At 40.2% G+C, this 22,497-nt stretch overlaps 1 protein-coding gene across 2 annotated transcripts in view; it reads left to right on the top strand.

The window, feature by feature from the left end:
• The first annotated feature begins 2,097 nt into the window (after window positions 1-2,097).
• Usp47 (ubiquitin specific peptidase 47) overlaps window positions 2,098-22,497 on the top strand; it is a 90,877-nt gene continuing 70,477 nt past the window's right edge. Inside the window, exon 1 of one of the 2 annotated variants that reach the window (XM_028875842.2) lies at window positions 2,098-2,356. In XM_028875842.2, coding sequence (XP_028731675.1) covers window positions 2,318-2,356 — 39 coding nt within the window. In that variant the 5' untranslated portion in view covers window positions 2,098-2,317. The remainder of the gene's footprint in view (window positions 2,357-22,497) is intronic. The other variant, XM_028875841.2, reaches the window with a different exon arrangement.

The raw sequence follows: 22,497 nt of genomic DNA, 5'->3' as shown, positions 1-22,497 counted from the left end.
ATGATACATGCACTAGCCAGGGACACTATAGGTGGCAAGCTGAGTTCTTTCCTTCAGATCAAATTTATAGAGGCATCAACATTTCACTAGTCAAAAGAATCTTTTTGTTTGGTTGATTGGTTGTTTTGTTTCTCGAGACGGGGTTTCCCTGTGTAGCCCTAGCTGTCCTGGAACTCTCTCTCTCTCTCTGTAGACCAGCCTGTCAAGAGAATCTCATTGCAGTATTTCTTAAAATTCATCATGGATGAAGCTTCAAAAGTTAAAATCTTGGGGCTGAAGGGATGGCTCAGTGGTTAAGAGTACTTGCTGCTCTTGCAGAGGATCTAGGTGGCTCACAAGTGTCCATAACACCAGTTCCGGAGGGCCCAGTTCCTCTTCCAACCTCTGCAAGCTGCACGAAGGTGGTGCACATATACTCAGATACACATAAAATAAAAAATACTTTTTGAAAAATGTTTAAACTCTTCCCAAACTCATCATATGTACACTTATACATGAAGACATAATTTTTCAACATTCTTAGAAATCTGAGCAGTATATTTAAAGAATTTTTAGCCCATCTGGATTTTTGTTTTTATTTTGTTATATGTTTTGGGAGGAGGTATTTGACTGTTTTGGAAGAAGGTACAAGAGATTGAATCCAGAGCCCACAGAATGCTAGGAAAGTTCTCTACCACTGAGCCATGACCATAACCCAAACCTGCTAAAACATAAAAATTCTGGTTGACATTAGGAAAGATGGAAAATTAGTAGCTGAATTTCAACAAAACCCTTTGTATGGCTGGAGAATGAAGCAGATAAAAATGAATATTGTATTAGTGAGAGAGTTGAAAATGCACTTCTTCCATTAGGATCGAAATCTTTGTGGGCTACCTTTTCCAACTTACAACAGCTATTAAAACCAACTACAGAAATAACCTGAACACTGAATCAGATTTTTAATAAGTGTTTCATAAAGAATTAAAGCTTTTAAAATTAATGAAATCTAGTCAATCATAGTGAGTTCACTAAATATTTTCAGTGGGGTTAATGGATTTTTTTTTTATACCATTACTATTTAGAAACTCATTTATTTTAAAAGTTTGTCTTTGCTATACTTTTTACATTTTATAGACGTCTTACAATCATAAATAGCAGCATTCTCATATAGCTTACATAACGTACGGAGAGCTTTTCGGGGGTGGGGGTACAATAGAAACAAGTTTGGAGAGCCAAGAACACAGGTAAGGGAGTTGGCACTGTGGGTGTTGGGAACGTGGCAGGATGGAATTAGCCCAGCAGGCTGTAAAATCAAGAGTTTGCTACAAGTCTTCATGAAGGACGCCTCGCTGGGTCTTCATAATGGAAGGAGTGGGATTAAGGAAAATGACTAATACGAAATTTGTTTAGTAAAACACACGGTACTCACTGTCAGAAGAGATTAACATTCTCAAAAGGAAAAAAAAAAAAACCCCACACAGGTTGAAGCACATTTCAGCTCTGCTCTCAGAGGCTCCCTCAGACCTGACCCTGTAGGATGATGATAGCAAGTTACCCAGAAGGATGCAGAGGGGAGCACCTCTCAGAGGAAGGACTCCTCTTTAAGGGACTTGAGGGGCTAGCTGATGGGGCACCGAGGTCCCTAAGGAGAGTGAGGCTGGAGGAGCTGAGTGACTGGGGGCCAAGGAAACACTCCTGACAAGAAGGGCTGGAGCCCTGAGGGCGAAGGCCAGAAAGGTGATTTCTCTGCAAGGCGCGCGCGCAGCCTGTCAGTAAGCGGCCAAAGGTCCCCGCAGAGGGGCTGCAGACTGTAGGGTCGGAAAGGGGACTTTGAACTGGAGCCCGTCCATGGCTCTGGGGCCCGGTCCCTCCATCCGCCAACAGAGGGAGCCGGAGGCTGGGAGGACCGGACCCCCGGTTGTGAAAAAGCGTTTGCACCGGCCCTCAACCAGCCTTGCGTACCCCGGCACCGAGAAAGAGGTGAGAGGATTCCGGGCTCGCGGCGGCCGCCCGCGCACCTCAGGCGCCCGGCGCCCGGCCGCGCGCCCACCGCAGCCGGATTCTCGCGAGAACGGCCGCCGCCATTTTTCCATTGATTGCCGCGGGCCGGGGGAGGGGCGGCGGCGGAGGCGACGGCGGCGGCGGCGGCAGCGGCGGCGCCCTGGGTCGGTGTCTGCGCGCTGGTGTCTAAGGCCTGAGCTGAGGCCTCCGCAGTTGCCGGAGCTCAGGCGGCTGGGAGGATGACTGCCACTGCCATTCTCTCCTGAGACACAGAGCCGCCGCCACCTCCACCCGTCCCCCGCAGGCAGGGCGGAGACGAGCGGTCGGAGTCTGAGCGATGGTGCCCGGCGAGGAGAACCAACTGGTCCCGAAGGAGGTGAGGGGCCGGGGAGCCAGGCTAGGCCCGAAGCCTGCGGAGCTCTCGGAGTCGCGCAGGCCCAGGGCGGGAGGCTGGCAGGGAAGAGCAGGCGTGTGGCCGGGTGGACGGTGGGCGCGGCGGGCAGTTGGAGACCGCGGGCTCCGGGGGCCACGTAGCTGGGGGAGACCCTAGGCTGTGAGGGGCGAACGCACCGAAGACTGGACCGGAGGAGTCGGGTCCTGCTCCGGGCGGGGGTTGGGGGAGAGAAAGTGGCTTTGGAAGTCCAGATTTCACGCGTCGAGTCGAGAGAGTTAGGGATCATCTCAAAGAAAACATTCTGGAACAGTTGCCCGTGGGCAGGACCGGGTGACCGTGCCGCTTCTGGGTTTTGACAGTGTATAGCTTACAGGGCTTGTGAAATTTACACCCAAGTTGAGATCTGGGGGAAGGCAGACTTAACTGTTAAAGAGTTTTGTTTTGGTTTTTTTTTCCCCCCCAACTCCTGTTACTTCGTAGTACTATTGGCCTGCCTAAACGGGGCCTACCCATGATCGTTGAAAAAGTAGTGAAGTGAGACTTGAACGGGAAGGTAGGAGATAGCCGAGTTAATTTTACCATATGGAGAGATGAAATGTTGTTTTATTTGAATTTTTGGTCGTTCTCTGGTGTTGCCAATTTGGGTTACTTAAATTCTTAAAAGCGAGTGACATGAGACTCCCGGACTTCTTGGCTTCCCTTGAACAGTAAGTAGTAGAAGATTAAAGGTGGAATCCTGCACTGGCCAGTGGATTTCGACATATTAATAGGCTGTTGGCTTTATAAATATCCCCAGCATTTTCAAACATGTATTTTTAACTGCAGATCGTCAGGCTTAATGCTTTGGATTTTTATGTCTCATATACCTTAAATAGATGCCAAGTGTTAAGTTGAAATTAGCAAGGTAGGATCTTGATATTCATGCATGATCATTTCAGATTCCTAAATGTTTTGGGCTTTTTTATATTGTAGCAACTCTTTGCTACACAGACAACCCGGGGCGCAGTGCAAAAGTGACTTTATTAGTGTTTTGTACCTATCCAGTTAAATTCCCAGCTTTCCTCAAATGAACAATAAGTTGATTTAATATAGTTTTGTTTTGCTCTTTGAGGTAGGATCTTGCTATGTAGCCTTAGAACTCACTATATAGACAAGGCTGGCCTGAAACTCAGAGGTTTGCCTGCATCTGCCTCCCCAGTGCTAGGATTAAAAGTGTCGTTTTTTAAGGCCGAGTTATGTGTCAGTATTTATCAGGCATCACTAACTCTGTATAGCAGATAAACATGAATTAGAGATCTTGTCTCTGGAACAGTTTCAACAACTAAGGGATGGCAGGTGGGGTAACTTGAGTCCAGTCAGGGTCTTTGTACTTTGTACTAAATAACAAGGAAGGAAGTAATAGGTTTTAAGAGAAAGGTAACTTTCATTTCGTTTGGTGCTGGTTTCCATTCTAAGAGACAAAATTAATCCTGAATTTCCAACTGTTAGAAAATAGAACATAGGTGAGCCCAGCATAAGATTATAGTAGTAATTTGGTTTGTATAAGTCTTGATAGAGATATGCACATATCCTGCTTTGCAGGAACTTATCTGTTGTCTTAAAAACTGATATTGCAGTGCTTTTTTTTTTTTTTTTAACCTCTTGGAAGTTTGAAATCTCCCTTATCTGATGAGGTTAACTTTTTTTTTTCCTTCTGGATTTTATGCTTTATTTCCTGTTCCTTGGTTTTCAGTATTTTATCCATGGTTCTTGCTTCCTGGGATCATGCTCTTGAGATGCAAACTTTTTTTTTTAGCTAGCCAGGTAGTGTTTTCTTATTTGAAGGCCGTATTCATTCTTCATCCGAGAGGTTATTCAACTTCCATATTTGCTTCTGAACTACCAGGACTGTGTTCCAAAATAAGCCAAGTGATCTCTTAAACCAAATACACGGGCTTTCAAACTCTTCTTCCTTGAATTTTGTATCATTGGAGACTCTAAACAAAACAAACATCCTATCTGCCCATTAATTTACCCAGAGTTTTATTTTCTTTGTTATTTAAATAGTAGTTAAATCATACATTGCTAAATCTGAGAGAAAATGGTGGTGATGAGCTAGTCATTTAGACTTCACTTTTCCCAGGGGTGAGAAGTACAGCTGTCAGGTTGAAAGTGACTTGTTCAAATAAGGACTCGGTGGCAGGTAGAACACTCGGTTTGGGTCTTGATCATTTCTTGCTTGTCCTCTTAAGTTTACTCCATGTTACTTTGGCAATAAAAACAGTTTCTAATTCTTCAGGTACTTGTATTTAGTGAGAAGATATTGCAGAATTTCCTGCATTATTCCAGTGGTCTATATTAAAAATCCTAGAAAAATTTGTTTTGCTTCAGAGAAGCTCTGGCCCTTATGGATGTGGCTTATGGATTCAGTGTGTGAATTCATACAGTTGTTAAGTGAGTTAAATTATTTTGGTCCCTGAAACTCTGGGACAAATGTCCCTTAGGGAACTACTAGAGACGGCATCTTAGTATACAGAGACTGACAAACTGTAGCCCAGCTCCTATCCTGTTTTTGTTTGAGTTATGGGTGATTTTTTTAAATTGTTGAATTAAAAAAAATCAAAAGACTAGTTTTCTTCAATACATGAACATGGTTGACATGGGGATTTCATTATTAGGCCACAGCTTTCAGTGGTTGCTGTATATATAGGCCGTGTGCAACGTGGTATTCAAGGCTCAGTACACTTGCTTCTGGCCACAGCCTGCCTTTTCCGAGCTTATCATCTCTTCCCATGGAACAAGCTTTTAATGTAGACAAACAGGTTTCCCTCCAGTTTGCTTTATACTTCTGTTTGTGCTGTCCCTCTTTCCTACTGACTTCACCTGTTCAAAACCTCTGTACACACTCCATAAACCTCCTTTATTCTGAAAAGTCTGGAGTATTTTAACCTTAGGAATTTCTCCTTAGTAGACTTCTGCATATGAGTAGAGGTTACTTAGCGGTTCATAAAGAGTGCTTTGGAACATCAATTGTAGTCCCTAAATTTTATGTTGCTCCGTGGCATTCCTTGACAGCAGAAGTGACATTCTTCTCCCTTTTGTTTTTTTATATATATATTACAAGTCTAGGGGAGTGTCTTTGCTGGAGTATAGACTAGTAAATATTCATTTGTATGGTTATAAGGATGTAAGGAGGCTTCACATTCTAACTGGCTATCCTCCACTTGGAGATTTTCCACAGCATAATTGGCAAGCTGTTTCCACATCCATGACTTATCCCCATAACATCTTTTTCTTCTTAAGAGAGCTCTGTTATTTTCAGTTTTTGCATTGAGAGAAATGTAGATCTCCAGTGTCATCTTTTGATAGTGGTCACTGGTCAACATTTCCATAGAGAGTTTTCTCATGGCTAAAGATGGAGGAGGAGGACAGCAGAGCTCACCCTTCCTATCTGGAGTCTACATTCCTCAGCTCTCTACTGCTTCTTGCTTGTTCATTTGGATATGAGCCAGCATTTTAGTACTCCTAAATTGTACCCCAAAAAGAGCAAAAGGAGAGGGTGGTGTTCATTGAGGAGAACATCCCTGTTTTACTCTACCGTGTGTCTTTTCATTGTGGGCTATTGATTTTGGTGTTGAGATTGCTTGCTTTTAGTATCTCCTGTTTTAATTATTGCCTGGTTGTTGTTTCATTCTGTTTCCTTAAAAGGGTTTGGGACATAGCATGTATGAGTAGCCACGTAGGAGAAAGTTAGAATAGATAACCTTGAGTATCATAGAGTATAAACAGTAAGGTACATATTTATTAGTTTATGTGTGTGTGTGTGTGTGTGTGTATACACATTTTTTTTTTTCTTTTTTTTGAGGCAGGGTCAATGTAGTCCTGGCTGGCCTGGAGTTTACTATGTAGACCAGGCTGGCCTTCAACTCACAGAGCTCCTCCTGCCTCTGCCTCTTGAGTGCTGGGATTAAAGCTGTGTACCGATACATCTGGCACTAAAGTTTTAAAAATGATTCTTTTAGCACATGGAGCATATAAATATAGGAAAGAAGTGAAAAAAATAAGTGTAAATGTAAATTGCATGCTTCAGTGTTTTGGTTTGGTTTTTTTTATCTTTAGGGTTTTTTGTTTGTTTGTTTTTGTTTTGTTTTTTTGAGACAGGGTTTCTCTGTGTAGCTTTGTGCCTTTCCTGGAACTCACTCTGTAGCTCAGGCTGGCCTCGAACTCATACAGATCCACCTGGCTCTGCCTCCCAAGTGCTGGGATTAAAGGCGTGTGCCACCACTGCCCAGCCTGTTTTTTTTTTCCCCCATGCTGTGACTACTTACATTTGGAACTGGGTTTGGGCATCTAGTGATGATAGTAATAACCAACATTTATTGAGATACCAGATACTGTCACATATGCATTGTGTATATTAACTTATTTGAGGGCAGCAGCTTCACAACTGTATAGGAGAGATCGTCAATGCCTGTCTGTTTTCTGTTGTCTTAAAATTTCTTATAGAATAAATCTTTTCATCACTATCTAATAAAGGCCATCTCAAATGAGTAGTCTCTTAATTTTATTTCTCTTGATTAAATTACTTGAAATTGTTGCAGTGCCACATTCACTTTTTTTTTTTTGTTGATTCTTTTTTTGAGACAAGGTTTCTCTGTGTAATAGTCCTGGCTGTCCTGGAACTCATTCTATAGACCAGGCTGGTCTCAAACTCACAGAGTCCTGCCTGCCTCTGCCTTCTGAGTGCTGGGATTAAAGGTGTGCGCCGCCGCGGCGCCGCCGCCGCCGCCGCTTCCCAGCTAGTTTGTTTGTATCATTCTTACAAAACATTGGTTCTTGCGTGTGAGAGGCTTCTCAGTGTCTTAAATGGAAGTATTAATAGAGGTCCGGCACTTCCTGAAAATTATCATTTAAAGCAATGAAAGGAGACCGAATTCAGACTATGTCTGAGTCCAATTCTGTTGAGAAAACTGTGAGCATCTAAGTTCTCTCCAGTGAAGTAGTGGGAGAATGATTGGACTGTCTGACTGCAGCTTTGCATGCTTGTTGTTTTTAGGTCATTATTGATATTATACTGATCATTACTATTGATGTATCATTGTTTTTATTTCTTCTGCTTTCCTGCTGTATTTGAGTATTTGTCTTGAGTAAGCATAATAGTCACTTGTATGACTTCAGCTTTTGATTGTGATTTACACATTTGTAGGTGTCTCATCTACATTGTATACTTGCAATTCATCTATTTATTTGCTTAAGCTAGAACATGGTGTTGATTTCCCCTTTTCCTTTTTTCTCATGTAGTCTTCACTTAGAGATTACAAAATGTCTCTTGAACCTTTACCATTTTGCAGCTCTGCATCTGTAATTATTTTATTACTCAAATATCCTTCTAAGTGATTGTTCTGCTTCCAGCTGGCTAGCCCTAGCCATCATAGATATACCTTACTAGGGTTACTTTGTTAAGCAGATGAGAGTTGCCTTAGGTGCTTTAAAGTTTCTATTTACTACCTCTGATGGCAGATACTTACCTCCATATTTTAAACTAGGATTTAGTAGTAATCTGTAGAGACTTTAGCTGTAGAGCCCCTCTTTTGCCTCCCAAGTGCTGACATTAAAGGTGTCCTTCACCACAACCAATTTGAGTTCATATTTTTCAATTTTTTTTCTTATTTTTCTATATATTAATTTAGCCAAGTTGTCCTTAATGGGTGGCAGGGGATGTGTTTGACAATATTGGGGTGTACAGAAAAGGGGAGGTGCTGCTGGCACCTAGTGGATAGAAACCAGGTATGCTGCCAAAGGGCTTTCTAGGACCAGAACAGCCTCCTTAACAAAGAACTGTAAATCAGGCATGGTAGCACACTCCTTTAATACCAGTACTCTGGGAGACGGAGTCAGGTGGATTTCTGTGAGTTCGAGGCCAGTTTGGTCTATGTAAAGGGTTCTAGGACAGCCAGGGGTCCATAGAGAGACCCTGTCTTTGAAAGAAAGAAAGAAGAAGAAAAAACCCAATAGGGCCTCTGTTGAGAAGCCATATTATATTGTAAAGCCTCTCCTCTTATGTTCAAACCTGCCCTTTTTTGTCATTGTAAGAAACTGCTAAGGCCTTCTTACCTGCTCCAGCTGTACCTGTTTACTTCAGCTTCTCTGAGCTGGAGGCCACCCTGATTTACATAGACAGCAATTCCAGGTCAGCCTTGGCCAAGGTGAGAGCCTTTCTCAAAAACAAACAAAAACCAAACTTTAGTAGAAGAAAGTTTCTCTAAGAAAGGAGAAAAGAAAAAATAGAAAATAGATGAGAACAACCCCCCTCCCACATTAAGACAAGTTAATAGACCAAAGGCCTACATAGTTAGAACTCAAGAGAGAACAGAGAAAATAAAGGAAATCAAAGAAATTAAAGTTACTTAAGCGAAGTTTCCAGGACAGTGAGATAAATTACAAAGTATGCAGGACTGGCCAGAACCTAGCACTGCAGATAAAATAACCTCAACTAAGGAGGTCTATGCTAACTTCAGAAGGGTCCTTAAGGCAGAATGGAAACACTGCCAGCCAGTGTTTATGCTTCCCTGTATGTTTTCTCTGTATTCACAGTAACATGTCTGGATCATTTCCTAACAAAGTCCCAATAGCTTAGTCTGTTTGGACTGCTGCAGCAAAGTACAGTAAGCTGAGTGGTTTGTAAATAACAGAAATTTGCTTCTCAAAGTTTTGGGGGCAAGGAAGTCCATGATCAGGGTTTTCCTTGTTCAAAACCAGCATCTCTTCCTGTGTCTTATAGTGGAAGAGAGTGAGTCAGGTCTCTGGGACATCTTTTACAGAGACATGTGCCGCTTTGAGCTAATAAACTCCTAAAGGCCTCACCTCCAGACATCATATTGAGGATTAGGGCTCAGTGTCTGCATGGGTGGTATGTGAGGGTGTAGGTGGGGAAACCTTTAGACCATAGCGTCTAGAACACATCAGTTTCTTTTGTGTTAGGTGAGTTGTACAGAAAACACTTTTTTTTTCCAGGAGGGGGCAAATTTATGAGTAGGTATAAGGAGGTCCTAGAAGTCTTATCACAGAGTATGCAGATGATATTTCATTCACTTTCCCAGTTTTTCAAAATCCTTCATATATACCTGGTTATGCTTTTCAAAGATTGTTCAGTGTTTTGTCAGGAAGAGTTAAGGAGAAGAGGGAACCTGGGGTTCAAATTGCTGCTTAGATTTCAGTCAGTTCTCCTAGGAGATCTGAAATGGCCAGTTCCCAAGGCTTCTCTTTTTTTTAAAAAATACCTTTGGAAGAATTGTGGAAAGAATACAAGGCTCATGTGTACCTTTCCTCTAGCTTCTTGATCTTAGCATTTCCATGATTGTAAAACAGTTCTCAAGTCAGAATCAACCTTATCACAAATGAGTAACGACAGTAGAGAAATTAGTCATGTTTTTTTTTTGTTTTTTTGGTTTTTAGATAGGGTTTCTCTATGTAACCCTGGCTATCCTGGAGCTTGCTTTATAGACCAGGCTGGACGGAACTCACAGAGACCTACTGCCTGCCTCTGTCTCCTGAGTGCTGGAATTAAAGGCATGTGCCACCACTGCCTGGCTAAGAAATTACTCAGATTTTTACTAACAGTTATCTGTTTTGCTGATTAAACTGTTCCAGTTTGGACCAAGGGGAGCCCTTTCTGTTCAGTGTCCTTACTCTCCAAGTGCTGCCTAATTCTCTGGTACCATACAATGCTGCTCTGTTCATTTTACATTCTCCCTGCCCCAGCCCTGGACTTCACCATTTCTTGAAGGACCTTTCTTTGCTAAAATATAAATAAGGTGCCTGGCTTGCTGCTAAGCAGTTTCTCAGTTGCCTGCCATAGTAGCTACCACTTGCCTTGCTCTATAATTCCTCAACTCATGTTTCTGTTTTATATGGGTTTATACTCTTCAAATTTTTTCTACTCTCTTGTTTTAAACATAGTTTAAATATAGTTGGAGAAGCATGAAGTAATTGCATGCATCCAGTCTATACTCTTTAACCCGAAGTTCCTAACTTAGTGTTTGGTCCTCTGCAATAGTCCCATTTTGTTTGAATCGCATTCTAGTCCCCTACTTGCTGTTCCCAGGTGCCCCATGCATTTGTGTCACTCTGTGCCCAGTCCTGAGGGAACATTATGAAGTATTTCTTTTTGTTATTCAGTTTTAAGGAACTTTAAGTGGGTGAAATTGGATGTTTCATGAAAGTCAGTATTTTCAGTGTTTTCTGAGAATTCCTGAATTTTCCTTTGTTTTAATTTTATTTTCTTCCCTGAGGTTCAAACATTTCCAGATCGGTAGAGCTAAATGGTTACCACATTAGAAAGACAGATTCTTTTGAAAATAATTGCCAAAGCAAGCATACATTAAAAACAGCATTAATATGGTTAAATACTTAGAAGAAACTAAAGTTCCAAAAACCATCTTCCATGTGAAAAATTCCTTATTATTAAGGATCTTCAGTCAGCAAGCTTAGGTGTCATGTGCAGAGGCATTGTTCTTCTATGAGGTTCATTACACAGTGGAGTGTTTGTGGGGATTGGTGGCTTAAAATCTGAGGTGGTTCTCTGTTGTAAAAGAAAATTTCACCAAATGGTGAAAAATGATGTGATCATTCTCATCCAGATTCTTCTTCTTCTTTTTTTTTTTTTCTTTTGAGACAGGGTTTCTCTGTGTAGTCTTCGATGTCCAGGAACTCCCTCTGTAGACCAGGTTGGCCTCAAACTTGTAGAGATCTACCTGCTTCTGCCTCCCAAATGCCAGAATTAATGGCACACACCACCACTGCCCTTCATCAAGATTCTTAAAGACACTCGTTGCTTGGTTTTCTATTGGTATAGTGTAGAAGGAAATTTCTTCTGTCTCAACCTGATTGTGTTTGCCAGCTCTGAAGTCCCAGCATCGTATCTTTTAAAATTTCAAATTGTGTACCTTTAGAGTAAGTTGTTACTTGTGTTCATACTATTTTCCTCAGACAGGAGAGAATTCTAGTTCAAAATACCAAGGGCAGAATACCTTGGGCAAGTTACTTAAACTTGTGCAAGGATAAGAGTAATGACCTGCTGGTGTGGGAAAAAGTTACTCTACTGAGTGTCATGCATTTATTACCTTTTGTTATCACCTCCATCCTTACTTCCATGTACCAGCATCTTGTGCTGTGCAAATAAATATTTGTTGATTAGATTTAAAAATAGAGTTTTGATTATGACTCAAGGTAAATATCTATATCCATAGTGCTAATTTTATATAATTTTTAGATTTGACAGATTCTCTTGTATGATCAGTTCAAACCTATTTTCATTGCTTCAGTTGAGAGTTGGAATGTGTAACAGAGAACAGATAATAAAAATTAGAGAAAATGTGTTTATTAAGCTATGAAATCCTGATATAATGTGGTCTGATATATTTTAAGTTGTTGTTAAGTAATTTACTTGATTAGCAGGTGTCTGAGTAACTTTTTTATTGCCATGACAAAACACCATGTCCCAAACAATTTATAAAAGAAGACATTTAATTTTGAGGCTCAGGGTTCAGGATAAGAGTCCATTTCCATCATGGTGTGAAGCATGGTAGCTGAGAGCTTACATCTGCAAGAAGCAGAGAGAGCTAGCTGGGAATGGCATGGGTTTTTGAAACCTCAGAGCCCACCCCCAGTGACATTCCTCCGAAAAGGTCACACCTCCTAATCTTTCTCAAACAATTCCACCAACTGAAGACCAGGTATTCAGACACTTGAGCCTCTGGGGTCCATTCTCATTTCAACCACCACATAGGTTGCTTGCTTTTAAGGATTGGTGTGGAATGCCATTGCTAATCACAATCCATGTTGAGAACTTAATGTTGATGCTCTGATCTTCTTTAACTCTGGGGTAAAATTATTTCCATCAACGGAAGACACTGTCTCTATCAGTTGTATTGTTATGTTTTAGATTTAGACTGGATAATTTTACCTGATTGTTGTAAGACCAATAACCTGTCAGTTAGGGAACTGTGCCTTCACTATTACATGTAGTGTTTATTATAGAGAAAATTAAATAAAGGCTGTTAGGTGATATAACTTTTAAAAAAGGCATAGTGATACAATTAAGAAAAGAATTTAAGGGCTTTTAGGAGAAATCTTTCTAAAGACAATCTGATACCTTTGGTAAGATGATAGGTTTACCTTTAGGGAGACCATGAGTCCCCAGCTTCCATTGCTGAAATAATATGCCTGGCATAAACAAAAGGAGGAAACATTTATTTTGGCTTATGGTTTCAGTCCATGGTTCTCAGTCAAATTAAGAAGTAGCATCGAAAATAATTTTATGGTTGGGATCATCACAACATGAGGAACTGTATTAAAGGGTCACAGCATTGGGGAGGTTGAGAACCACTGTTCTAGAGTGTGTCTCCAAGATGGCATGCTGGGATACACCTATAATTATAGAATTGGAAGTTAGTAGCGGGAGGATCAGGAGTTCATGGTCATCCTTAGTTACATAGAGAGTTTGTGGACACCCTGGGCTATATGAGAGACAATGTCACAAAACAAATAGAAATGCTTCCCATCTTCCAATAAGCCCTACTTCCTGGTTTCTACCACTTGGCAGTACTAAAAATCCATCCACTGATGAACCCGTTGATGGGGAAAGAGCCCTCATGATCCAATTATCTGACCAGTGCTGCTTTGGGCACCAAACCTTTGACTCATGTACCTTCAGGGGATAGTTCAGATCCAGAATGTAACAGTCATGTTAATGACTTAAGAAATTTTTAGTATAACCAAAAAATTATAGTTTGACTTACAAATTTCTTTGTCTCAGGTGATACTTGTTTAATTATACTCTAATTTTTCTTAGTGAAGATCTTTTTTACTCTTAATTTTGAGGAATTCATTCAGTTCAAACCTGGAGCTTACACCTGTCAAGAACCAGAATTGCAAAGATAAGAAATGGCCTCATTCTAGAGGCTAGTCTAGCCTAAAGGAGAGACTGACGTGTTCAGACAAATGTGCACTCCAGAGATACCGTGGGGCTGTAAAAGGGAGCAGCTGGCTTTGCTGAGGGGATTCTCTGAGAATATAACATTAGAGCTGGACCTCAGGGGTGGTTGATGAGTGTACAGAGACAGAAGAGCTTTCAGTTGCAGGGTACAACAACATTTACAACAGATTTTAGGAAATAGACAATGGCACTATGGTCAAGGCTTGGGCCAATTGAGTGTAGGTGCATGGTTCTGGTGGGCTGTGTCTAAAAGTTCCAGAGGCTTTGTATCTCTAGAAAGATTTGACATTTTTATTGTGCAAACATCAAGGACCAAGAAATGTTTGTTTTTGTTTGTTTTCTAGAAGTTCACAGAATGCTTAATTTTTATCAGTTTCTTTTTACCCAAATATTTTGTCATTCACATCAGTGTTAAAATTTGCACATAAATGAAAATGAGAGGAATACTTACTAATAATGTCTCACCTTTTACATTTGAAATAAGGTAATTAGATACTTTTTTGTTTCTTAATGAAATGTTCCCCATAATAGTGCATTTTAGTGTATTTCTGCATGTGAGTTATTTGCTAGAATATCCTTGGACATAATTACTTGATGAATATAGATAACACACGCATAGCATTTTGAGTAGAGACCCAGGTAGGTCTCTCTTGCTTCTAGAAAATGCCACCAGCTGTAGTCTGGTGGTGGGGTTGTATCTAGATCTGTATACGGAAATCCTCAGCATTTTCTTACCTACTGCTGTAAGGAAATTTTACAAGTGAGAAGTTAGTGTTCTAAGAATAACTTCTGATTTTCACTGCAAGCCACACACAGACCAGGATGATGTGGTTCTTTCTTAACCTTCTGTGTTGGAGCATGCTGGTGAACTTTTCTACAGCTGCTGATTCCTGAGTGCTCTCCTTGAATCTCTTTGTGAGCCTTGGGCTTGATAAGAGCCCTAATATATAAGATAGGGAAATCAGGGCTGGAGAGGTGGCTCTGAATTAGGAGCAGGTACTGTTCTTTCAGAGGACTTGAGTTTTCTTCACAGCACCCATGTAGGCCCTCAACATCCTGTACATCCAGCTCCAAGAGATCCAACACCCTAACATAGAGTACTCCCTATTAACTCTATTATCCACTTTTTTTCTGGACTAGAGAGTGACTTTAATGTGGCAACAGCAGAGTGATTACTGGGAACCCCCTCAGGAATGTTTTTAATTGGGGATGAATGAATTATTCCTCAGGATATCTCAGAAAACCTTAGTACCTTAGAAAAGTTGTCGCCTTTTCAACCTCTTGTCTCAGCCAGACCTAGCTAGCTGCCTCCAGTCTGGTTGCTGTCTTTAGATTTTGCTGTTTCCCTAATATATCATTTAAGTGGACTCACACAGTGTGTGAAGCTTTGGAGATTAGTCTGTTGTTGCTTGTCTCAGTTTCTGGTTCCTGGATGCTACAATTTGTTTATATATTTACCACCTGATAGACATTTGGGTTATTTCTGTGTTGATGTGTGGTTGTTTTGTTTTGTTTTTTGAGACAGAGTGTCACTTTATAGCCTTGGCTGACCTGGAATTTACTATATAGATCATGCTGCCCTTGAATTCACGGAGATCAGCCTACCTTGCCTCTCTGAGTGCTGCTGGGTTACAGGCATGCACGCACCACCATACCGGCCAAACTGTTATTACGGTTTTGATGATTCTGAATAAAACTTCCACATTGTGATCTAGGGGGTGGGAAAATGAGGTTGAATAGGACATATTTTTTGTTTGGAAAGTTTCTGTTTAACTTTGTTAGAAACTACCAAACCCATCTGAAATACACGTACCATGTTGCTAGTCAAGAAATTTCGAGAATTCCGGGTACTCTGCATACTTTTGCTACTTGGCAGCCTCAGAGCCTTGTTGTTTGTTGCTTGTTTTGTTAAGACCATATTTTAGCTCTTAGTATGAAGTAGTAAGTATCTCTGTGATTTTGATTTTATCTCTCTAATGACGAATGACACAGTGCAACTTTGCCTGAGCTTGATTTGGTTTAGTGGTAAACCTAATCCTGCATGCTTTGTGCAGGTAATGTGTTTGGTAATACCAGGAGAGAGGGGAGCAAAATGCTATTCTCAAAAAGTCGGTGCAACTGTTGATAGCACTAGTATAATTTTACTAGTCTCTTTGAGAAAGGAGTTTGCATAGTACCTGCTGGCCTGGAACTCACAGAAATCCTCCTGCTTCTGCCTCCTAAGTGCTGGGATTAAAAGTATGCCTCACCATGCCCCACTGGGCTTCTTTTTCAACTGTGTCATGAGAGAGTGTGACCACATAAGCTATAAAGGTTGTCTCTTAATTAAATTACATGTCTATACAAATTTTGCTTGCCAGATTGATTTTTAGCCCTTGTGAGTAGTTCAAACAGATGAAAACAAAAGACTTTTTTACATTTCCTCCAATGTGATAAAATTCCTACTTTCTCCTCACAGATAATCCTTTGCATTTTGAGATAGTATAAATTGTATTATAAATTGTATTATAGTCAAGGATTAGGTGTTTCTTAAACCTGTTCTCAGGAGGATAACTGGTAGTTCTGTAATGATATCTGACTCTCATGTTATTATGGTGCACTATTATGTATATGGATTTTTCTTTGGGCTGCCAGCTCACAAAAAAATGATACAGAGTTTTATTATTAATTATGAAAGCTCAGCCTTACGTTAGGCTTGTTCCTAACTAGTTCTTATAACTTAAATTAACCCATATTTTTTAATCTACCTTTTTTTACGTGGCTCGGTACCTTTACTCTGTACTCCCCATCCTGCTTCCCTTCCATCTGGCTGGCCACTGGCCTTTCTTCCTCCCAGAGCGCTCTCTGTCCAGAAGTCCCACCTATATCTCCTGCCTAGCTATTGGTCGTTTGGCTTTTTATTAAACCAATCACAGTGACACATCTTCACACAGTGTAGAGAATATTCTACAACATTATTAGAATCTATATGACTATCCAAGGTCATATTTCTGATACCTTGACCCTGAAGACCCTGAGCCAGAGCTGAGTAGAATTGTGTAAGGATTACCCAATCAAAAGCAGTAATCACCCTGAGAACCCAGGCAGGTGCTCTGACCTTAGCATGGTGCTCTCATGCCAAAGGCCAGTCATAGGGTTGGACAGCTTTTAATTTTAAAAACCTTAACATTTCTGAAATGGAATATCTTCATAATCAGAGCATTCTAAGATTCTTGTATTAAAGTTATTATCTATGCTTTTTAAAGTAAAATGCATGGTGGGTTGAGGTGTAGCTTAGAGTGCTTGCTTCGCATGCACAAGGGCCTGAGTTCAATCCCCAGCACCACAAAATAAGTATGTATGGTATAATAGACAGTAGGTAGATAGACAAGCTTTAGAATACAGAACATTGAAAACCTGTAAACAAGTCAGTTGTGTCACAAGCTGGGTCACTTTTGTCAGCAACAGCCTACTAACAGAAGAATCTAAGCTGAAATCAGAAGCACGGATAACAGGAATAGTAAAGGACTTAGTGTTTCACCTTTTGAAAACAATGTTAGTTGCTAAGTTTAATACTTGTTAGTGTATTTTTAGTAGGTAACAATGACCAGCACTAGAACTATTAGCAGGCAGCAGTGGGAAGACCACGAGCAGAGGAGAAATGATGTTTGCTGTAGTTTTCAGTCAGCAGACAGATTGATGTTAGGAGTCATCTGAGGGCCTCTTGCTCCTCTGTTATTGTAAAATAATGCACCTGGTCTGACGACCCAAACATCAACCAGCTTTGGATATTATTTATGTCATGTATGTTGAGCCATTTGGTAGTTTGGATTTTAGTTGTCAAAAGATGTCATCATAGTTAAATAGTTTGCATACTAGTACTGGCTAGTTTTATGTCAACTTGACACAAGGTATAGTCAGCCAGAGAGGAGGGAGCCTCAACTGAGAAAATGTATCCTTTAAGAGTGGACTGTAAGTAAGTCTGTGGAACATTTTCTTAATTAGTGATTGATGGGGGGAGGTCCAGTCCATTTTAAGTGGTGCTGTCCCTGGACTGGTGGTCCTGAGTTCTATCAGAAAGCAGGCTGAGTAAGCCATGAGGAGCAAGCCTGTAAGCAACATTCCTTCATGGCCTCTGCGTCAGCTCCTGCCTCCAGGTTCCTACTCCATTTGAGTTTGTCTCAGTTTGGGTTTTTAATTGCTGTGAGGAGACACCATGACTATGGCAACTCTTATAAAGAAAATATTTAATTGAGGTGGCTTACTTACAGTTTCAGAGGTTCAGTCAGTCATGGCAGGGAGCATGACAGTGTGCAGGCAGACATGGTGCTAGAGCTGAAAGTCCTGCATCTTGACTGTGAGGCAACAGGAAGTCAACTGACTGTCACACTGAGTGAAGCTTGAGAACAGAGACCTCAAAGCCTGCCCCCACAGTGACACATTTCCTTCAGCAAGGCTACACCTCCTATAGTGCCATTCCCTTTGGGAGCCATTTTCTTTCAAAACACCACAGAGTCCATGTCCTGACTTCCTTTGGTGATGAGCAGTGATATGGAAGCATAAATCAAATGCACTCTTTCCTCCCTAAGGTGCTTTGGTCATGGTGTTTCATCGCAGCACTAGAAACCCTAAGACACTAGTCTTTAAAGTTCTGAAACTCCTACAAGTTGAATAATTTGTTGCAGCAACTAAAAATAAGCTGCATAAGATTGAAAGCATTTCTGATTTTAATATGAGTTCTGGAAGTTTATGTTAAAAATATTTTCAAAGACAGTGCAATGTAATTGCTTGAGGGATGCAAACAGTACAGAGAACAGTATAAAAGTATTTATAAGCATACTTTATCCAAGTCAGCCTGTATTTTATTACTTGAGTGTTTTTATGCTATATAATTTGGAAATAAATGCCATATATTAACATAATTTACAACATGTTTATTAGTTTAAATTCAGAAAATCTGAACCATGGTGCATTGAACAAAAAATTAATGAAGTTCATTTATCACAGACTTTACCCACAATTTCTTTACACTTTGAACAAACTTTAGAATAGGCACAAAGTGGGTTTTGTTTGTTTTTTAAGAAAATTCTATATATGAGGATTTGTATTTAGAAAGCAAATTAAAGCAGGGGAATGGTTACCATTCAACTTAACCAAAATAGTAATTTCAAAATTGGCTTTAAAAACTTCCAGTACTTTTTTTCTCTTTTTTTGAGACAGGGTTTCTCTGTGTAGCCCTGGCTACCCTAGGACTATGTGTGGACCAGGCTGGCCTCAGAACTCAGAGATCCGCCTGTCTCTGCCTCCCAAGTACTAAGATTAAAGGCATGTGCCACTACACCTGGCAGTTGAAAACAATTCTTTTTCTAAAGGGTTTTCAAGGAATACTAAGCCAATAATAACTGCTCTATAATTCTTACTGCTGATCATCAGTCAGTCATTTTAATATAATTTGGATGTGCCCCGTTTGTTTAGATTTTCAGGATATATTAACAAATACATTCTTACCTGTTTGTTTGCCTTTCTGTATCATAATGCGGTCTTTTTAATGTTAACTTTTAAATTAAGTGAATCATTTGCTTATGTTGGAATTATCCAGATTTGGCCATGAGAACAACCTATCAAGGAGTTTTTATATTACTCTCTTGAATACTTCTTTGAGTACTTAGGTTGGGTTGTTTTTGTTGTTGTTGTTTTCTTTTAAACTTTCTCAGACATTTCTACCAAGTCTTCTGGATCTTGATTTTTGTTGTGGAAAATAGTACCTAGAAACCAAAACCATAGACACTGACATGTCTGCTGTTAATATGTCATTACTCCTAAGTCCTCAGTGGAAGCCGCTAAATAAATACATGCATGTGAGCATTTATAAGAGTGGAATGTATATTTTATGTCCCCAAGATTTCATAATAAACAGATTGTCATATTTTTAACATTTTTTTTTAAATTTATTACGTATACAGTGTTCTACCTGCATGCCTGAAGAGGGCACCAGATCTCATTATAGATGGTTGTGAGCCACCATGTGGTTGCTGGGAATTGAACTCAGGACCTCTGGAAGAACAACAGCCAGTGCTCTTAACCTCTGAGCCATCTCTCCAGCCTTTTCCCCTTTTAACATCTTTTGAAAAATTTGTTTATTTGTATGCGTGTGTGTGGGCCATAGTATTCACGTGGAAATCAGAGGACAGCATGTGTTCTCCTTACACTGTGCAGATTTCAGGGACAAACTCAGGCATTCGTTAGGCTTGACAACAAGCTCCTTTACCCACTAAGTCATCTCACTGATGGTCAGTTAGGCTTCTTCCACTTTGGGGTTTATTAATATGTGGTTGTGAACATGAGTGTACAGATATCTACTGGTTAGCTCTCTTCAGTTTTTGTTGTTGCTATTACTAGAATTAGAACTTCCAGATCTGTAGGCAGGTTTGTTTAAACTAACCCATTTACTGTAGGCTTAGGTATGTCTACTGGCCTTTGAATTCCTTCAGTCTTCTAACAGCAGACTTTACTGTGAACACAAGTGGTGTTTCAGGTCCAGACCTGGCCAGGTATTGTTTTCATGGGAACCATAGTGCCAGATACCAGAGGCCCATCTCTTCATTTTAGTTTTGTCACAGAAGAAGAAATAGTACTTGGAGTGCTGGTAGATTGCAGTTTTCTTTCCATTTCCAAAGCGTGACACCACAGTGGGTTCCAGATTTACTGATGATCCCTACGTTCTTGGTGTATTCAGCCACGCCACCATGACCTAGGCTAAGCCCAGGGAGTCTATAGGCAGGTTTCATTAACTATAGGATATTACATTTTTGGAAAACTTACCATAAACTTCAGCTGTTGGTCAAGTACCTTGTTACTGTTGGGTGCTGATTAAGTTCAGCCCTTACCGAGCTGACACTTGCCTAGAAGGGAAAGACAGGCATACTTGGTTCCTTCCCATGTGGTTTCTGTAATACAGAAGTGAAGAGGGTGCTCCAGTCTGCCCACACTGTCTTTTTGGACATCTCCCTTATTAGGGGCTGGGGACTCCTTATTATAGCCAAGTGAGTGACCCTCTTGGCAGCTGGTGGGGGTAGAGCAGGGTCAGCTTTGTTCTTTGGTGATTGGCTGTGGTAGTGTGGTCATTAAAGGTTTCTTGTTTAGTGGGACTGTTCCTTTCCAGATCTGTTCTGAGTTTTTAGTCTGTACTCACTCAAATAAGTTGACAGCCACAGTCCCAGGGATTGTACCACCATCGTTCCCCTCTGCTTCCTCCCTGCCTTTCTTTCCTTCTTTCTTCTTCTTTTTTTAAATCTGTAAAATTTTCACTTGTTTGATTTGAAAGTATTATATATTTGATATATATATATGTATATATGTATATATGTATATATGTATATATAGATCAGTTAAATTTACCAAGTTTTTTCTTAAGATTTAAATTATAAGAAGAAGTAAGTACATAATACAATGCCAAAAATACATAGCTTGGTTCATATTTTAATGATACCTACTCTTAATTAGTTTATCCATCAAATCACATTTGGGATGTTTGCAGTTTTTGTGCTATTTTAAGCAGTAGTAATTGCACATTTCCATGTATGTCTGCTGTAACTCAGACAGGAGCTTCTCTAGGAGATGATCAGTAGATAGGTGGATGGATGAATGGATGAGTCCATAGACAGGCAAGCAGGAAGGCAGATGGATATTTCTAAGGGTGAGAGTGGTAGGTTGTACAAATAAGCATTTTCTGTTTTATAGATAATGTAATGTCAAAGTTTCCTGAAAGTGGTGTCAGTTTACATTCACACTAAGACTGGGAAATCTTGAAGTGTGATTTTTTTTTTTCAAGTGTCTTTTGGTTGATTACTACTTTTACACATTTCAGCATTTCTTAGGGAGCTATCCTTTTCTAAGGAGCTGTTCCTGTCCTCAGGAAGCAGGCTTTTTAGTTGCATTTTTGTGAACATTCTTTCCCAAGTCTTCTTAACTTTTTGCCCTTTTCTATTTTGTTAATTTTACATGTCTTCAATTTTAATTAACTTAATGTTCATCTTTGAACTTTTTAACATACTTAAAACTCTTCCAAGCTTAATATTTTAAAGATACTCTGTAAAATTTCTTAAAGGATTTATAACTTTGGTTTTGCTGTTTAGGTCTTTAATGTACCTGAAATGGTTTGCATGTAGGACATAAGAAATTCTATAAATTTTGATGTATTCTCCCCATCTATGAATGGCTACTTACTGGAACCATTTGCTAAAAAGGCCCTAGTTGACCTGAAACTCTATGTAGACCAGACTGGCCTAGAACTTAGAGGTCTGCCTGCCTCTAGAGGTCCTCAGCTTCCCTCAGGTGCTGAGATTAAAGGCTCTACCATACTTGGCTAAAAAGTTTATCTTCTACCTAACCAAATTCCCAGATATATTTGGTTCTAGAGAGACTATAGTTTTAGCTCTTATATTTAGGTCTTCTATCTATTGAGTTAATTTAAAAAAAAAAAAAGTTTTTTGTTTTGTTTTATTTTTTCCAGAGCTGAGGACCAAACCCAGGGCCTTGTGCTTGCTAGGCAAGCGCTCTACCACTGAGCTAAATCCCCAACCCCTTGTTTTGTTCTTTTTAAGATAGAGTGGTCTCATATAGTCTAAGCTGGCCTGGAACTCATTATGTAAATTAGACTGGCTTTGGATTTGCTGCCATGTGCATCGCTTAATTTTTATAGTTATTTGACTTGTATTTTATTCCTTATAAAGAACTTTCCGACTAAGATTAAGTGTGAGTAACAATTTTAATGGAACATCTAGTTTTTTTGTTAAGTGGGAGGAAAAGTCCTGTCTGTTTTGTCTTGTCTCACAGTAGATTATTTTTGGAAATGAAGACAATAGGGGAAGTATTCACTGCTGATCAGGTGGCTACAGGAACTGGGGAGAAGTTTGAGGGGAAAGAAGATGAGTGACAGCAAGAAGATTATGATGGTAAAATGGCGAGAGTTGAGCTGTTCTGATTACCTTCAGCTGTGTAACCACTGTCTCTAAACTACTTCTTTCTCACAGAATAGCAGCCCAGGCAAGACAGGTGACACTAACTTACTTTTCTGCTGTGTGGCATCAACCAGGCAAGGATAGGGCTGGAAGCATCTGAAAGAGTTCTTGGACTGTGTACTGTTAATGCTGGTTGTCAGCTGGGATCT

Source organism: Peromyscus leucopus, chromosome 1 (assembly GCF_004664715.2).
Source record: "Peromyscus leucopus breed LL Stock chromosome 1, UCI_PerLeu_2.1, whole genome shotgun sequence".
Lineage (NCBI taxonomy): Eukaryota > Metazoa > Chordata > Mammalia > Rodentia > Cricetidae > Peromyscus > Peromyscus leucopus.
This window is presented reverse-complemented; position numbering and strand designations above follow the sequence as displayed.